The sequence below is a fragment of the Dermacentor andersoni genome, chromosome 10, assembly GCF_023375885.2.
Source record: "Dermacentor andersoni chromosome 10, qqDerAnde1_hic_scaffold, whole genome shotgun sequence".
Classification (NCBI taxonomy): Eukaryota; Metazoa; Arthropoda; class Arachnida; order Ixodida; family Ixodidae; genus Dermacentor; species Dermacentor andersoni.
Window position 1 is genome coordinate 102,747,635 of NC_092823.1, and position 15,945 is coordinate 102,763,579.

At 45.1% G+C, this 15,945-nt stretch overlaps 1 protein-coding gene across 3 annotated transcripts in view; it reads left to right on the plus strand.

Moving 5' to 3' along the window:
• Nucleotides 1-15,945, plus strand: part of DAAM (disheveled-associated activator of morphogenesis-like protein) — a 170,925-nt gene that overhangs the window by 131,850 nt on the left and 23,130 nt on the right. For all 3 annotated transcript variants that reach the window (XM_055077696.2, XM_050191902.2, XM_050191901.3), the window contains exons 2-11: nucleotides 1,951-2,253; nucleotides 4,935-5,024; nucleotides 6,162-6,230; nucleotides 8,021-8,109; nucleotides 9,297-9,432; nucleotides 10,460-10,657; nucleotides 13,427-13,641; nucleotides 14,282-14,348; nucleotides 14,449-14,566; nucleotides 15,730-15,859. In XM_055077696.2, coding sequence (XP_054933671.1) covers nucleotides 1,987-2,253; nucleotides 4,935-5,024; nucleotides 6,162-6,230; nucleotides 8,021-8,109; nucleotides 9,297-9,432; nucleotides 10,460-10,657; nucleotides 13,427-13,641; nucleotides 14,282-14,348; nucleotides 14,449-14,566; nucleotides 15,730-15,859 — 1,379 coding nt within the window. In that variant the 5' untranslated portion in view covers nucleotides 1,951-1,986. The remainder of the gene's footprint in view (nucleotides 1-1,950; nucleotides 2,254-4,934; nucleotides 5,025-6,161; nucleotides 6,231-8,020; nucleotides 8,110-9,296; nucleotides 9,433-10,459; nucleotides 10,658-13,426; nucleotides 13,642-14,281; nucleotides 14,349-14,448; nucleotides 14,567-15,729; nucleotides 15,860-15,945) is intronic.

Consider the following 15,945-nt stretch of genomic DNA (forward strand, 5'->3'; position numbering starts at 1 on the left):
ACTACTCTTAGGGTTGCAAGATAGCCGAGGGCACGTAGACTAGCATTTAACAGGAGTATGGCACACTTACTTCCAATTACTAACTACGGTCGCCCAGAAATGTAAAAGACGCAGCGTTAGGCCATGATTGTAAGTGATGGCTGAATACAACCTCGGAAATGAACGATGCAAGAAGGGCAACTGGCTTAATGTCCGCTGACCGGAAGGTTTGTTTCGTGAAGCAGTACGTTACAGCACTGTACTGTGGCAGTCGGAATACCAGAAAACACAGAATACGAAAGAGAAATAATCGTTGCACCGAAACGCTTCGAATAATTTTCAGAGCCCTATAGCGCAAACGCAAATCTTGAATGATTGTGTTACTCCAATGCGAAACGTCGCAGCCTTGAACCACGGTTCACTGCAAAACTCGCCATCGCTTTCTTTCCGTTCGACTTCTTACATCGTCAGGGATGACGTACGATAACTTCTTAACCTAAAAAAGCAGGTTTGGACCTCAGCGGTCTGTGATCACGTGAAGAATTCGCATGGTTTTTTTTATCGGGCTGCATTGTAGGCCTCGTCGCTCGCACGGTGCGGATGTGTTGACTCGAGAACGCATGTCTTAGCGTACCGAGCAATTTCTTGCATATCGCTGGAACGATCACGGCGACATCCATATTTGCATTGAAGAGCTTTTTGCATGAAAGCCAGTACCACCGTGAACCTGCGTCAAATATGATGAATGGGTAATGGGCATTCTACAAGAAAGCATAATTTTTAATCGACTTCCAGGCCACCTGTAACGGCCGGTAGAAACTTAGGACACTAAAGCGAAAAATAATATGAGCTGTGTTATTAAACTATCCCCGCCCATTATATACCATGAAAGCCACTCTTATCGCGAGAAGACGCTTAGTTATGCAATAAAAGGCGCAAAAGCGAAAGACAGGTGGTGACGCTGCCTTGTAGTTTCCGCCCCATCTCACCGTGACGTCATAAATTTTGACGGCTATCTGCTCGGGCCCAATTAGTTATTCATAAATAAATATTAACTACGCTCCGATTTAAAAGTGCCAATGTGGAACTCCGCAAGTTTTGAGAAGTTTTACTTAGCCATACGAAATCTATGACGTCACTCGGACGGACTGTCGCTGCGGTTTCGGTTGGATGACTGAAATACAAAAATGAAAATTTGGTTTTCATTTTCTCTTCTAATATTGAATCAGTGAGAAATTAAGGAAAATAGTTGCGAACGAATACTTAAACGGCGTAAACTAATTTGTTGTTTCTCGTCAGTGTCCGCTCAGACACTGTGTACTGTCCCCTCGTCGAAGCGTTGGCTCCACGTTAAAGGAATCCCTTGTTCGCGCGTTGATGATTATGTGAAGTCTATAGACCTTCGTGTTACCGCTCGTTTAATATGAACAATCCATAGGCCGGCATGCTTCCTCTCGAGTGCACTGGCCTACACTCACTCCATACTTATTCCACGAGCTCGGGATAGAGTGACGAAAGGTGTGAGCGGACGTGAGCGTTAACGGGAGTGAGTGCTTGGTACCTTGAGTATCAACGGAAAGTCAATTAAGGGTGATATTGAGGGTACGTGAGTATGAACGTAGACGGCTGTCGGCGAGCGTGACCGAGCGTGAGTTTGTGTGCAGGTGATTGCCCGTGAGTGGGCTAGCGGACTCAAGTACTAGCGCAGCGTAAGTAAGTACCGGTAAGTGTGAACGGGCATGTGGTAGTTACACAGAGTTACACTTCGTACTTACGCAGAGTCCCACCACAGATGGAGTGACTCTGCGTACGCGTGTAAGTCTCGGGGAGTATGAGTGGCGAGTGAGCGCGTGTACATAGCCTGCTAAAATATCGGCGAGTGATTACGAGCATCAGCTTTGTTCTTCCGGTCTACGGACAATCAAAGGAGCATCGTTTTTCTCACCTTTCTTTCTTCTTTCTCTCTTGCAGCAACTAGTGCTCTCGCTTCCCGGAGGACTGCCGGCCATGCCCGCTCGACGCCGGCGGGGGGTCGCCAGCAATCGGGCGAGCGCAGTCGGGGGAGCAGGAGGCGCGGGAGGAGGAAAGGTGAATGGCGGCGGCGCGGCGGCGAGCCTGTGCTCCTGCTTCTCGTCGGGGCCTGACGAGCCTCCGGAGATCACCTACCACGTGGTCGAGAACGGCGTTGTCACCCTGCCCCCGCCCCCGCTGCTCACCCCAACGCACCCGATGCCGGACGAGGCCGAGCTCAACGCCAAGTTCGCCGAGCTGGTGGTACGTGAACGCCCACGCAGCGTGGCTTCCGAGATTGCCGGCGCTGTTTTAAAGCATGGTCGCGGATCTCGGGATTACATGTTTGCATTGAGCTTCCTACAAAAATTGGTAGCGGGGAAATCTGGCGCTAGAGGTCTGCGAGAGTTGCAAGTACGGCGGTTCGGTCAGCGTGGGAATACCTCGAGTTGCGGAGGGAGAACTTAGACATTCCGCCATTATGGCTGGAAACAGCACTGTGACTGGCTTCTCGAATTGATCATTTTCAGCAAAAGATTCCGTTACAGATGGAGGAAATCACAGTGAGAATGCATGTTCGCAGAACCGTATTAACTTGCTGTGTTAAACATAATGGAGTTTTTCGAAATTCACGGAGATAAAGCGTATAAACAACTCCACAAGAACGTCTCACGCAAGTAGCATGGTGGTTGAGAAATCTACATATTACTGCCATTTCTGTGGTCGCTGAACAATCGAACTGGATTTCCCTTTTGTACACGGGATTTGTATAGGGCGGACAGCTCTGTGTTGGAGGGAGGCGAGGCTGTTTTCGATCGCCATTGCAGGGATAGACGGGGGAAGGCTCCAGTTGCAGGTTTCTCCAGCGTTCCTTCGTTGATATTCGACATGCCAGCCTAAAGCTGAGTGCCGCTATGCAATCAATGTCTGCGTGTGCAGTTTCGGTGGTAGTAACGTATACTCAAGTGCGCAAAATTCAATGCGGCGTTTAACGCAACGACTCCCCTTGGGAACTCGGCAGCTACGTCCCCTTGCCGACCATTCTACAGTATTAGTAAGGGTAAAGTTAACAGTGGAGTTCATTCTACAGTCAAACACTATAGTTAGAGAAATGTGTGTAGTGCACATATGGCTAGTTATCCGTTTTACACACTTGTGAGCTACACCATCGTCTTGCTGAGCTAGGCCACTCGCCTAAACCTGTGTTAGGCCACAGCAGTGAAGTTTGGTTGAGCCAAGCATATGCTGGGCAATGTTGACTGCGACAAACTGACCCCGACTGTGTGGCCGAATACTCTAACGTTTGCGAGGATACATCGGCTGTGCTATAGGTTGACTAAATGGGATTGCCACGTACTACACAAGATGTAGCAGCATGCAGCGCTTCTTTGTCTGCATCCCTCCTTTTCCTGTAGCTTGGTCTAGCGGAATCCATAGTGTTGTAAGACTGGACAAAGAAATTGCAGCTCCTGCCGTCAAGGCCTGTCCCCGTTGCCACTTTCGCTTTGTAGTAGTCGATTGCACAATCGTGGTGCAATGCTGGAGAATGCCAAGAAATTTCACTTATCCTATTGTGAGGAATTAAGCCTTCGTTCGCAAGACCATCGTATGCGGCGAACACGCTATCTGTATGCCACAGCAGCGCAGCAAACTGAATGAGACTTGTAGTAGAGGGAACGTGGTCCGTAACTTTATACGCAAGTCCGGCGATCGCCAGCACGTCCATCCTTCACCATGGTGGCGGGAGTCCACTGTGGGCAATATGCAATTGGTATACATTCTTTATGAGATGCTACGGTTGCCAGAGCGCAGTCGGATCTCAGACGCCAAGCACATAAACACAATCGTTGTCACGGGTATCGTAGCCGATAAACGCTTGACAGGACCTTCGAAGACTGATACTGTCTGTTTCACAGACAATATTTCTGTTTAAAGAATGTGTCCCTGGAGTGAAGTCTGCGCATTGGTGATATCTGCACTGCATAAAGCTTGCGCTGTTTCATCAGTAAGCGCCAGTTGAAGTGTTTCCGGCTCCCCAATGATTTCCGGCGCATGCAGCCCTCAAAACTATGGCCATCGAGATCTGTTTCTGCAAGTGAGATGGAGCCATCGCATGGGTGCGGACTTGGACCCCATCTATAGCACCTAGTTTTGTCTGATCTTTAGAAAATACGAAGTATATAGTTAAACTGCCTTCATTAAATATAATGTCATAATATCTCGTCATGCCGCGCAATGCGACACGACGTAGTAGCATGAAGTGCTGGGCTCGTAAGTTCTGAGCTACACGACTGCGCACACAGGCGAAATGTCCAAGAGCAGACCAAGTGACCCTATCTGGCCCAATAATTTCTGCAGATATCCTAATATTTTGCAGTAAACATCTGATATCGAGAAAAAAACAACTATATTCAGAAATGTGAGAGTGTCAGTAATGCCAAAGACATAATTTGCCGACTATGTGCGTCGAAAAAAAAAAGAAAAAGAAAGAAAAAGGGAGCATGCTTCTGCTGGTGCAGTGTTTTTTTTTTTTTTGAGTGGGAGCAACGCGGGTTCAACTCGGTTGCACAACAGTCCAGCGAACATCATGGCGATGCCCATAGAGCTCTGTGGAAAAGGTTTTCAAAGAGTGTCTCGAACCTGACATCACTATAAGTGAGGTGCACAAATGTTGTCTATGAAATGCTCCCGGCTTCGCTAAAGCGTCCAGTGCTTGCAAATATCAAAAGCATGACCTTTGAGTTCCATATCTGTGGCCGAGAGAGAGCCGTCACTTTGATGTGGATTTGAACCGCACTTATTCATTCCTCTCAGTTGTCAGATATGGGTAGCTTACTGTGAACGAACACTGTTGTAAAATGTTCAATTATGTGTGAGTAGCCAGAGATCGGTCGACGCTAAGATATACCGATGTGTTGTAAGATAGCCCGTTTTCTCTGTTACAGGATGAACTTGACCTTACGGCCGCCAAGAAAGAGGTCATGTTCAACTTGCCTTCGGAGAAGAAGTGGCAGCTTTATCTCAGCAAGAAAACGGTAAGAATCGTGTCACGTCATTCGCTGTCGTTAAATGGCTTGACATCTAAGCCAATTCAGCACAGATTGTTTAGCCGGGTATATCATTTTGTTAGATGTAACGTCAAGATAAAGTTAAATGGCAGTAGTGATCAGAAAGCAAATTAATGTAGCTGATATTTTAAGTTTGCTTGCAGCGCAACGTTAAACGTTGGCAAACACACGAGACAATAAACACGGACATCACTTACTTCCGATTGATTTTATTCGCAGATATACCACTCACATAGGTTTGTGCAATGAAAAGTAATAGTACTGAAGCACCGTTGCCATGCAATCCTACCAGATGGAAACGCTGTCGCTTCTACCTCACATCGAAAGCACGCTTATGTTAAAATTATCTGACTTTATCAATGAGAGCAATTGACGGCACACTTAAGTACCACATCACGCTGCAAGCATAGTTAGGATGGCCTGCAGCTGGCTCAAGCTTTTATCTTGCCAAGTTGGTATAATAGTGAAGATTAAAATAAATAAGGGTACTTCAGCAGGCAATGTAATGCGCACAGCCTGTTGTGCATTACTGTACGCGTAGTGCCTGTTCTGTATTAGTGTGACACAATGGGTGACGAGGGAACGAAAGCGCAGTCGTGTACGGCAGATGACGACGTAGTGTTATGAGATTGAGAAACTCCTGGCGTATTATGGATTCCAGCGATCCAAGGCAGGGTTGATTATTGATTGCTGGGAAATGCCTTCATCCTTCGGTAGCCGCAAAACTGTTTGGCGGTGGCGGGGATAATTAATCTTTGTGATTGCAGAAGCCTTAAGTGCCCGGCAATACAAACGCAGTGTCTTGAGCAATGCGCATTGCTTGTGTAAACTACTATGCCTTTTCGTTCGCTCTTTCCTTGCTTCATTCTCTTGCCTTTGTGAAAGTAGCCAACTGGTCAAAGTCCAGGTAATTTCCTCGCCTTTCTTTCTTCTGGCACTGTACACTTGTGCATATATTCACGTTTTTTAAAGCTGTATGCCAGGCTTGGCGAGCTCGCTAAGAAGGCCGTTGTTTGTAGTCTGAATTACCTCGGAAGAAAAAGAAAACATTTCATCCTTTCTACATGGGCACATTATATATTTTCTTTCAATTCCATATTGCAGGAACAGCACGACACAACATCATCCCATTTTCCAGATTACTACATTGAACGAGTGAACGCTATGTCCATGGTAAGCATCGAACCCGCAATTCCTTGTCTTGTTTCAGTCCTTACCTGGCAAGTCATTACCTGACAAGAAAATCGAGGCAGAGCTAGAAGCTGTCAGGCCTGACGCTGCTGCGCTGTTTTAAACAATTTGCTAAACTTTTGACGGCTGAAGTTGATAATGTGCAACAAATTTTACTAAGGGCGCAAGAATGTAATCTGCGCAGAAGAAATTGGATAGTTCTGTTTGCTAAAGAGTCAGCAACGAAAAAGTAAATTGCCTGTAATTCACATTACTTAAAGGAAATATGACCATTGGCACAGGGCCTTTTTTAACGCGAAAGCGTTAAGGAGCTCGTGTCGCAGAAAAGTCGGTGTCGGCGTCAGCGGCGTTGGCCGTGAGCGATAAATTCCTCAAGGCACTTCATAAATAAAAAAGACCTTGCAAGATGGGCTGGTGGGAATCGAACCAGGGTCTCCGGAGTGCGAGACGGAGACACTACCACTCAGCCACGAGTTCGTTCCTTCAAAGCGCTACAAAATCGCCTCTAGTGAATGCGGTGGTGCCTTAGAAACGCGCCGTAGAAAGTTATACTGCGGTCTATATCGGTAATTATGACCATGTAACTTACAGAAGTCGCAGTTTCACGAGTAGCGAAGTACGTTTCCGCTACATTTCTTCTGCGCACACGCAGAGCCATCTTGCGGCAAACACAGAAGACCCCCTCCTCGCAATGTACGGCGCTGCCCCGACACGCGGCGCGCCACTCGTCCCATGATCGCGTCCGCCTTCATGGCGTGCCGCGGCCCGGTAATCTGTGCCCATCGCGACGTTTGGGTGGCGTAGATCGTTTGAGTAGGCGGTGCGAACGGGGTGCGATAACGCTATCGCGTTCCACTCTTGAAGGCGAAGCTTAAGCGTCCTCCAATTTTTTCTTTCTGCACATTTAGTGCTAAACGACGTTCAATTAATATTTTGGCTCCACTATGCAGCTAGCAATTTTCTGTTTATTAGGGCTTAAGTGTGTATGAATTTTGTACAGTTTATTCTCAAAGATAATCAAACAACCTTGCATTGGCAGATCTCACTAACATTCTGAAACAAGTTACCGCGTTTTGTGATGACTCTATTGTGAAGTTCACTAGAGAAAGTGGGAACTATTTTTGACCACTGTTTTGTGGTTTGGGACAAAAACCGAGACGAACAGGACTGGGTCGACATTGTAGATCCTAGATTGTTTGCGAACAGGTCATTCGGCTGTGCTTGAACGATGTGAGATATAGTAAACAAGTTCACATTCTTCTAATTACACCATATGCTCTTCGTTAAGTTGTGTCCTTAAGCGAATGGAAATCTATAAAGGAAGTTAAGCAAAATCATCAAAATGGTAAGGCTGGGTTACATACAGTGGTAGGTTATCATTGCTGACCTAAATGTTTCTGTGTCTTAGCTAAAGTTATCTAGAGGAAACATTAACGGGGTGTTGCCACACCGTTCAGCCTCCTACAATTCTTGTGCCTAAAAAAAAGATCGTTCTGTGGGAATTTCGATCTTGCGTCACTGTGCATTTGGCGCACAAATTGATTTATTTTTTTAGCTACATATGTGCCTGAAGTGCCTCTCGGAACCAACTGTCACTCTGCAATGTTTAAGCTTTGAGAAGATTAACGCTCTGATATAATGCTCCGCCATCAACATTATAAATGAACTCAACGTTGTAGGCACATTGGTTCTTCTTGTGCTCGTTAATACTGCAACTTTTCTTTCGTGCAAGGTGTGTGATCATTATCTGGACATTTCTTTTATTATTGCAGCTACTGTTTCCTCGAGAAGAGGAGGAAGTCAACACCCGTGCCAAACTTCTAGATAACCTCAAAACTGCACTCCGTACACAACCGAACAGGTAAGGCTGCAGAAAAGTGCGCAAGAAATGCTTGTCATTCTGGATGATACATAATTTCACATGTTAATGTACATATGCGCAGAATTATTCGTATGAGACTGCAGAAAATTTTCCTTAGTAGCACTACAAACACAGAGATGCTTTTCTGCTACAATATATTAGCACTGGCAGAGTCCAAGAAGTTGACAAGTTGCACTGCATCTTGGAAGCAGTGTTCACAAATCGCGTTTTTGTTTGTATCTATGGAAAACTAGCAACCACAAAATTCAAGTTAGTGCTTGAAGGCGCGTGCACCGTAGAATAACATCGCTGTAGCAACATTCTCATCGGCACGATGCACATGCTCGGAAAATATGGCACAACACAGAAGAGTACAAATGAATACCTACTCTCAAACAGATTTATTGCGCGAAAGTTACGTGTTTAGACACAGTGCAACAAATTATTTCATCACAACAGCTGCGGTTGTTCCGTACCAGTTGTTATCAATGGCTGAACACGAGGTCGTGTTCCAATTGGGTGGTTTACAAGAACGCTCGTGTACTTACACTTAGGTGCAAGTTAAACAACATCAGGTTGTCAAAACAATAGTTTTCCACTGCGGCCTCATTTATAGCCACAGTGGTTTTCTAGGATTAAAATCAATCAATCAATCAAGCAATTAATCAATCAATCAATCAATCACACGTGCCGGTGTACTGACTCAACAAAGTTTCAAATGGCCTCGTAGACTGGCGGTCAGCGCACATATATTCAAAGGTACTCTTAGGGCTATGGGTACGACACGGCTTGAGAAAGAAATCTAACAGGTGTTTTGCAACAATTAGCCTAAATAAATCTGTTTTTCGACATCCAAAACTACTTGTCTGTACAAAGCCTGCAGCGTGCACTTCGTGTTCTTGTTGAGGTGTTGTTTTCTTTGCTTCAAACTGAAAAATGCGTGCAGTCATCTACCCCACCAATTCTTGCTAAGCGGGGAAAGTGAAACGTTGTGCTACATTAATTCACTGCTAATCACATTAACGTCGACATTAATCGTGAGATGGGTTTTAGCGATTTTTTTTTCACACAAAATTATTTCGCTTTCATTCATCCAGTCATAAGCGTTATTATAAGGGTGTATAAGCGTTATTATAAGGGTGCTGTGGTATTCGTGGTTTCCTTAACTCAGTCGTTTGTATTTGCAGCTTCGTGACACGCTTTCTGGACCAGGATGGCCTTATCTGCCTCTTAAATTTCCTGGTTGGCATGGACTACAACACGGCTCAGAGTCCCATCCACACTTCCCTCATCGGATGCGTGAAGGCACTGATGAACAACTCGGTAAGAGCGGAGCACTCTACGGCGCCTGAGGTGGTGTAGTGCAGCAAGCAACTTTCCTAATGCAAACTTCTAATTACATCGCAGCTTATGTGCGAAAATTAACCTTGTAGCCCAGAACTCTCCAACAATACCCTACCCGCCGTGGTTGCTCAGTGGCTATGGTGTTAGGCTGCTGAGCACAAGGTCGCGGGATCGAATCCCGGCCACGGCGGCCGCATTTCGATGGGGGCGAAATGCGAAAACACCCGTGTACTTATATTTAGGTGCACGTTAAAGAACCCCAGGTGGTCGAAATTTCCGGAGTCCTCCACTACGGCGTGCCTCATAATCAGAAAGTGGTTTTGGCGCGTAAAACCCGATAATTTAATTAATTTAATTTAACAATACCCTAAATTTACAGCAATAAAATGCTTCTTCAATCTTTTAAATTTTGACACTTAGCACTTGTAGATAAGAAAAATTGAACATGCTATCATCATGTTTAATGGAGATTTGAGGTAATACAACAGAATATTAAAGCACGTTAACTCTAAATGGCATAAGCTCTTATCTTTGGGTGGCATAAAAAATGGTGATTAATTATTTAAACTGATGGGATGAAGCGACGACGAGATTTTGGTAGATTGACGAAGGTTGGCAGACTCGTGTTCCTGGACAATTATGTTGCAGTTAAAATTACCCTTCACTTCTTCACTTTTCACCGTCTTATTTTCCTTTTCTTGCGATATATCTGTAAACACTCATGGTACCGGACACTAGAACTGTCGCAGTGACAGAGAGGTAAATAATAGATGCAAATAAAACGGAATCAGAGCAGAGGAATACTATGCACTAGTTGACACTGAATGCAAAGGGGCTATTTGTTATTTTGTACGTGCTTTCGACAGCTACACAGTTGCTTAATGAAGAAACAAGAGATATTACAAATTCGAGCCATTGCCATCATGGCACGACGTGGAGCTCATCGTAGCCATCAGAGCGAACAAGTTACTAAGCTTCAACCCTCATTGTCGTCTTCGTTTTGCAGAATGGCCGGGCCCACGTTCTGGCTCACCCCACGGCCATCAACACCATAGCGCAAAGCCTGAGCACGGAGAACATCAAGACCAAGATCGCTGTCCTTGAGATCCTGGGCGCCATGTGCCTTGTGCCCGGAGGCCATCGGAAAGTGCTCGAGGCCATGCTGCACTATCAGAAGCACGCGTACGAACGTACGCGATTCCAGGTGAGCCACCGTGACTTTGTCCCTGTGATTCTTGCGGGAACTGAACAAAGTGCAATACTCCAAGTGACTCTAAGTAACGTGACTTTAAAATTTAGTTTACCAGACGAACGCCAGAAGCTCTCTGATAAGGAAGTGTTTTTTAAGTACAGTAGTGCAGCCCGGGCGGCATAGCCACTGTCAAGAAAAAAAGTAATTGAAAATGTTTCTTCGTTGTCTGACTGATTTCGTACAGCCTCAAAACAAATTGTAGCCCTTGAAACTGATAGAACATGAAAAGGAGTGCCAAGACAGTTTAGATTTTCTGACTGGCAATTACTAAAATGAATTCCTTTCTTTCGTCGCAAATGCGATGCTTACAGTAAGTTTCATTGATGTATTACTAAAACTGTGATGTATAAACATACCGCATGTGTTCTTGAGGAGCATTCAGGTAAGCAGTCACCTCTAATTAAGCCAGATTTTCTTTACCTATGCCATCCAGTGGAAGGCAGTATTGCTTGTACATACCACTATAACCACCAATAGTTGGAAATATGAACGTCTCATTAAATGTAGGGCGAGACAATGAGCACGAAAAGTACGCGGTGAAGTTGGCATATTTGCTTCAGCTGCACAGTTTAGGACTATCGGCTGAGGCTAAAAAGTGGCTACTTGGCCGATGTGCTGCAGTGCCCTTGTGTTCAGCGTGATTCGGTGCCACTTAGCCACGTTACACTCATGTGTATGCTGAATCAGATATTCGATCTGTTTCTTGAACCCTGCTGTGGGACTGGTTTGTACACATGCATGGCTGCAGAAAGCGCGAAACAGAGGAGAAGGCGAAGAGTTGTCGCGTCGTCTGCCCCTGATGTTGCCGGCTGTATTGCGTTGCTTGTAGCTACATGATGTAAATACAGTTTTCTGAACAGCTTCACGCGCACTGTTCTGAGCAAGGAAAGGTAGCTATGATGGTTGGCTGCCCAGCATTAGCTATTTCGTTCGCAGTGCTGCCAAGTTGAGCAGTGAGTTTGCCGCTAAATTTGATTTAAAGATGATCTAGAGTTCTCTAGATCTGGAAGGTGCGGTGTGGTTCAGTTTGGCATTGTGATTTCTTAAAGGTAATTTCTTATTAGCATTATGCAAGCAGACTGGCAATTTTTAATATGTTTTAATATGTTCAACCAAAATATTGCTGCAGTCGAGCTGAAATTACGTCCCAGTGCAAGTTAGGCTAACACAGCCTTGTGCTTGAGGCTCATATTCACAGAACACGTCAGCACATTTATACTTTGCTCTACATGTAAACAGCATTGAAAAGCAACACATTGCCAAGATGGAAACGAAACCTTATCATAATCGCATGGAAGGTAGCCACCGGACCTTCTTTATTGAATCTAACAGTGTAAAAACAGTGTGCCAACTCACGAGGACAATGTAAAACATGTGCATTAAATCATTCCTGCGTGTCATGCACTGATGTAGCACCACCACGCTTATGCGCTTACATGTCATTTGCCGCGAAGCCCGCAAAGAGGAGGCCATTTGTTTTTTTTTTCTCTATGCAAAAACTCGCCCAAACACGTGGCCACTGGAACTCTTTCCAAGGTTTCTCTGCCTGTTAGCGGTTCCCACTAAATTTCAGTACATGCGCACAGTGTTGGCTGCTCAGCGCTGTTTAAGTGCGCTTACGTCGAGATTTGCCTGTGCTGCTTTGTTCGGTGTTGCAGCATACGTTTGTATTGCTGCTTAGAGATCAGTACTACATTGAAAGTGCAGAAAAATCAAAAGCACCCCTAGAGGTCCGAACGGTATTAGCGTAGTAGCAGTGCTTGGTTAGCGATCAGGGCACCTACACACACATTTACGTTGCGAGATGCGTTCACTGGGATGCAGTACGATAAGAACTCATACTTAGCATAGAACCGCAATGGCAATTTGCGCTGAATGAACTGCAAACACGCCGTCCCATCAGCAGTTACTCGTTTCAGCCAACAAAGCATAGCAGCAGTAGCTTCTCACGCATTTGATCTTTTTTCTTTCCCCTACGTCTTAACGCGTCATTTCCCTAAATTTGGACATGTTTCCCCTTTTCTTCGAACAAGACTGAAGATCACTAAATCTACCAAGGGAAATTCGCCTAGGGCTGGTAGCCTAGGGCTGGTAGCTGTTGGCTCTATTGCTCGTCGCGGCGGCCTATTCTAATGAAGGCTGACCACAAGTCTTTTTTACCTTGATTTTGATTCACACTGAAGACCGACAGCAGGTCCAAAATAATTCGCAAACTTCCGCCACGTGGATTTTCAGTGCCCGAGAATATATTGAACAAAGTAAGCTTCCATTCCAACTGAGCACCCCTTTTAACAGTGACTAGCTCGCCCTTGTGATAAGTGGGGTTGTTGCAGTGCGATTGTTGCCGAGTGGCCCAAATTGAAATCTTATTGCGTAACATTTCAACAGTGATCGACATTCTCACCCTAACCCGGCGTGGTGGCTCAGTATAGTTAGGATGTTCTGCTGCGAAATATGAGGTCGCAGTTCTATTCCCGGCCACAATTGATGTATTTCACTGACGATAGCATAATCACGTCTGTAATCACAGATAAGTTTCAGGTTTACAATATTCCCGCGTATGACACATACAAAACGTTGCTTCGGCATGCTAACCTAATTAAACGGCTTACGAATTCTATTATTAACATCGTTATTTCTTCAGATCATCGACCACTAAGCGATCAGTCAATCAATTACGGAATCAATGTTCTGACCACCCGTCTTGCTGATTATGTGCAGACCGTGCTCAATGACCTGGACCGGAGCACAGGCGTTTACAAGGATGAGGTGAACCTCAAGACGGCCATCATGTCTTTCGTGAACGCGATCCTGAATTACGGTCCGGGCCAGGAACACTTGGAATTCCGACTGCACCTGCGCTACGAGTTCCTCATGCTCGGCATCCAGCCCATCATCGAAAAACTCAGAGGACACGAGAACGCTACGCTGGACAGGTGAGTGGCCTCCAATGTGGCACTCAAGATTAGTATACCTATAATTGGCACTGGAAGGTGGACGTTAGATGGACACTCAAGGTATTAGGCTAAGCAGGATTGCTACTGTCGTGCTCAGTATAAACTCTAACGTGAAAACTGTTGCCGGCACGCTCTCCGGGGCGACCCTGTGAAGCTAAAGTGGGGCGCTTTCAACAACAACAACAAAATGAACAACAAAAGAAAGAAAGAAGTGAAGAAGGTTTTGCAATTTCAGTATTGTGCACGCCACCGTGCTCTCCGTTGTCTGCTTTCTTCGGGTAGGGACGATGCGCTGACCCGGCGAGCAAATATTGCTCCATCACAACTGAAAAGAGCGCGAGAGATAGAGGGAGAGAGGGAAAAAGAGTAGTGACAAAGCCTGGGCAGTGGTTCACCACGACGAAGCACGCTGCGCCAAGGTCTAAGGACGTCGCGTGGTTCGCGTGCGTGCGTTATCGCTCTGCGAAGAAAGAAGACGATTGGAATCACGGAGAGCAAGCAGCTTTACTTGTTAGAAGAAAAATTGTACCAGTTACCTGACCTAACAGCTGCGTAATATCAGCAAAAGAAAAAAAGTAGAAGATTAGAGTAACACAAATTCCAAATGTTTTCTTTTCAGGCATCTTGACATCTTTGACATGGTCAGGATCGAAGATGAAAAGGAACTTGCACGAAAATTTGACATGGTGGGTGTTGACATTGTAGCAATGCGTGTCGAGGAGTGCTAGCGTTTGTCCACAAGACATTTTTTGCGACTTACAAGTCTACTTTATTGTCATTTTCCAGGCGCATGTAGACACTAAAAGCTGTACAGCGATGGTGGAAGCCATAAAAAAGAAGCTCTGCATGACGCCTGCCTATCCACACTTTCTGTCACTACTTCATCATGCACTGCTCATACCCTGTAAGTAGCACCCTAGCACTATTTCAAAATCTTGATCATGGTGCTTTTGTATTGGTCCTTGTCTTTGTCCTTTGTCTTCATCTGTTGCTGTACTGGTATACTATGACTATACAGTACCATATCACCCGAACCACCAGCTTGTTTATCATTATCTTGACGATGTGCGTCTCGACCAAATTGAGTCTTGACTATCAGTTGAGCATTTATTCAGGACTTGTTGACTCAAGAAAATGTAATTTAACTAAGATGCTCGTCTTCTCTTAAGTACTACTAAAAACAGTTGAGTACTTTTTGATAAACTAGCGGCAGAGCTCTCTTGTTGATATTTTGCATGTGTTTTAGGTGCTTTCAAGAGATAATTGGAACTCGTACATGCGTACAGTGAAATGTAGTGCTAAAGTACTTGCAGGGTTGCACCAGATTTCACCGTTTAGCTAGTTTCGCTTGTGGGGTTAGGAACATAACATTATTTTACGTTTTATGGTAATGTAAGTTTGTGATCTGGTTCTCTAATGATGCAGCATATGGGCCATGTGCAAAATAAACTCCCATGCGAAAGGTTCACAGACCAGGTAGAGCTGCCGTTGTAACACATGCTGCCATCATTACAATCATAAATGGGCAAAGGGAAACCACTAGCTAAAGGCGAAAGTTTCGGAGTCACTACAAACCCCGTTATAGGCATCATCATCCGGAATTTCCGGGTATACCTTCTTTGAGCGTTTGCTTTGTGAAGATTTCATAAACTAAGGACTATCCTTCTCACACTCCTGCGCTTTAGATCTTTACTTTTTGTAGATGAAAACCTGAGACAGGACCCGGCTACAAATATCGCCACTCGCTCAGTGTCTTCAAAGCTTTCGACAAATCAAGCGTGCTTTGAATTGTAAGCGTATTGTATCGAATAGCTTCTGCGCTCAAGAAAACTGAGGTCCTTGCGTAGTCTTTGGTGTTACACATGAGTCGCTTGCGTGTTGACATAATATGCTTGTTTTTTTTTTTTGCTGTTTCACTTGAGAATTCAAAGTGTACAACTGTCGCCACGAGATGGTCGCTGCATTCAACATTTAGTTTTGCCCCTGCAATGGAAGTTGGGCTCACAAATTTGTTGTTGCAATAAAATGCGCCAGATTTGTATATCTTGTTTTGTTATTTCGCACCAGATATTGGAGGCTCTGCGGAACATTGGATACTGTTCGACAGAATCGTTCAGCAAATCGTTGTTCAGGGAGAAAATGGAGAGAACTACGACCTCGCCCCAATTGAGATCAACGTCAAGAAAATACTCAAGGAGTAAGTCTGATTACTGTGTTACAGCACCGGTAATTTTCGCTGTTTTGAAATTAATTTCTCTACAACACGCGTGACGCCTTTTAATT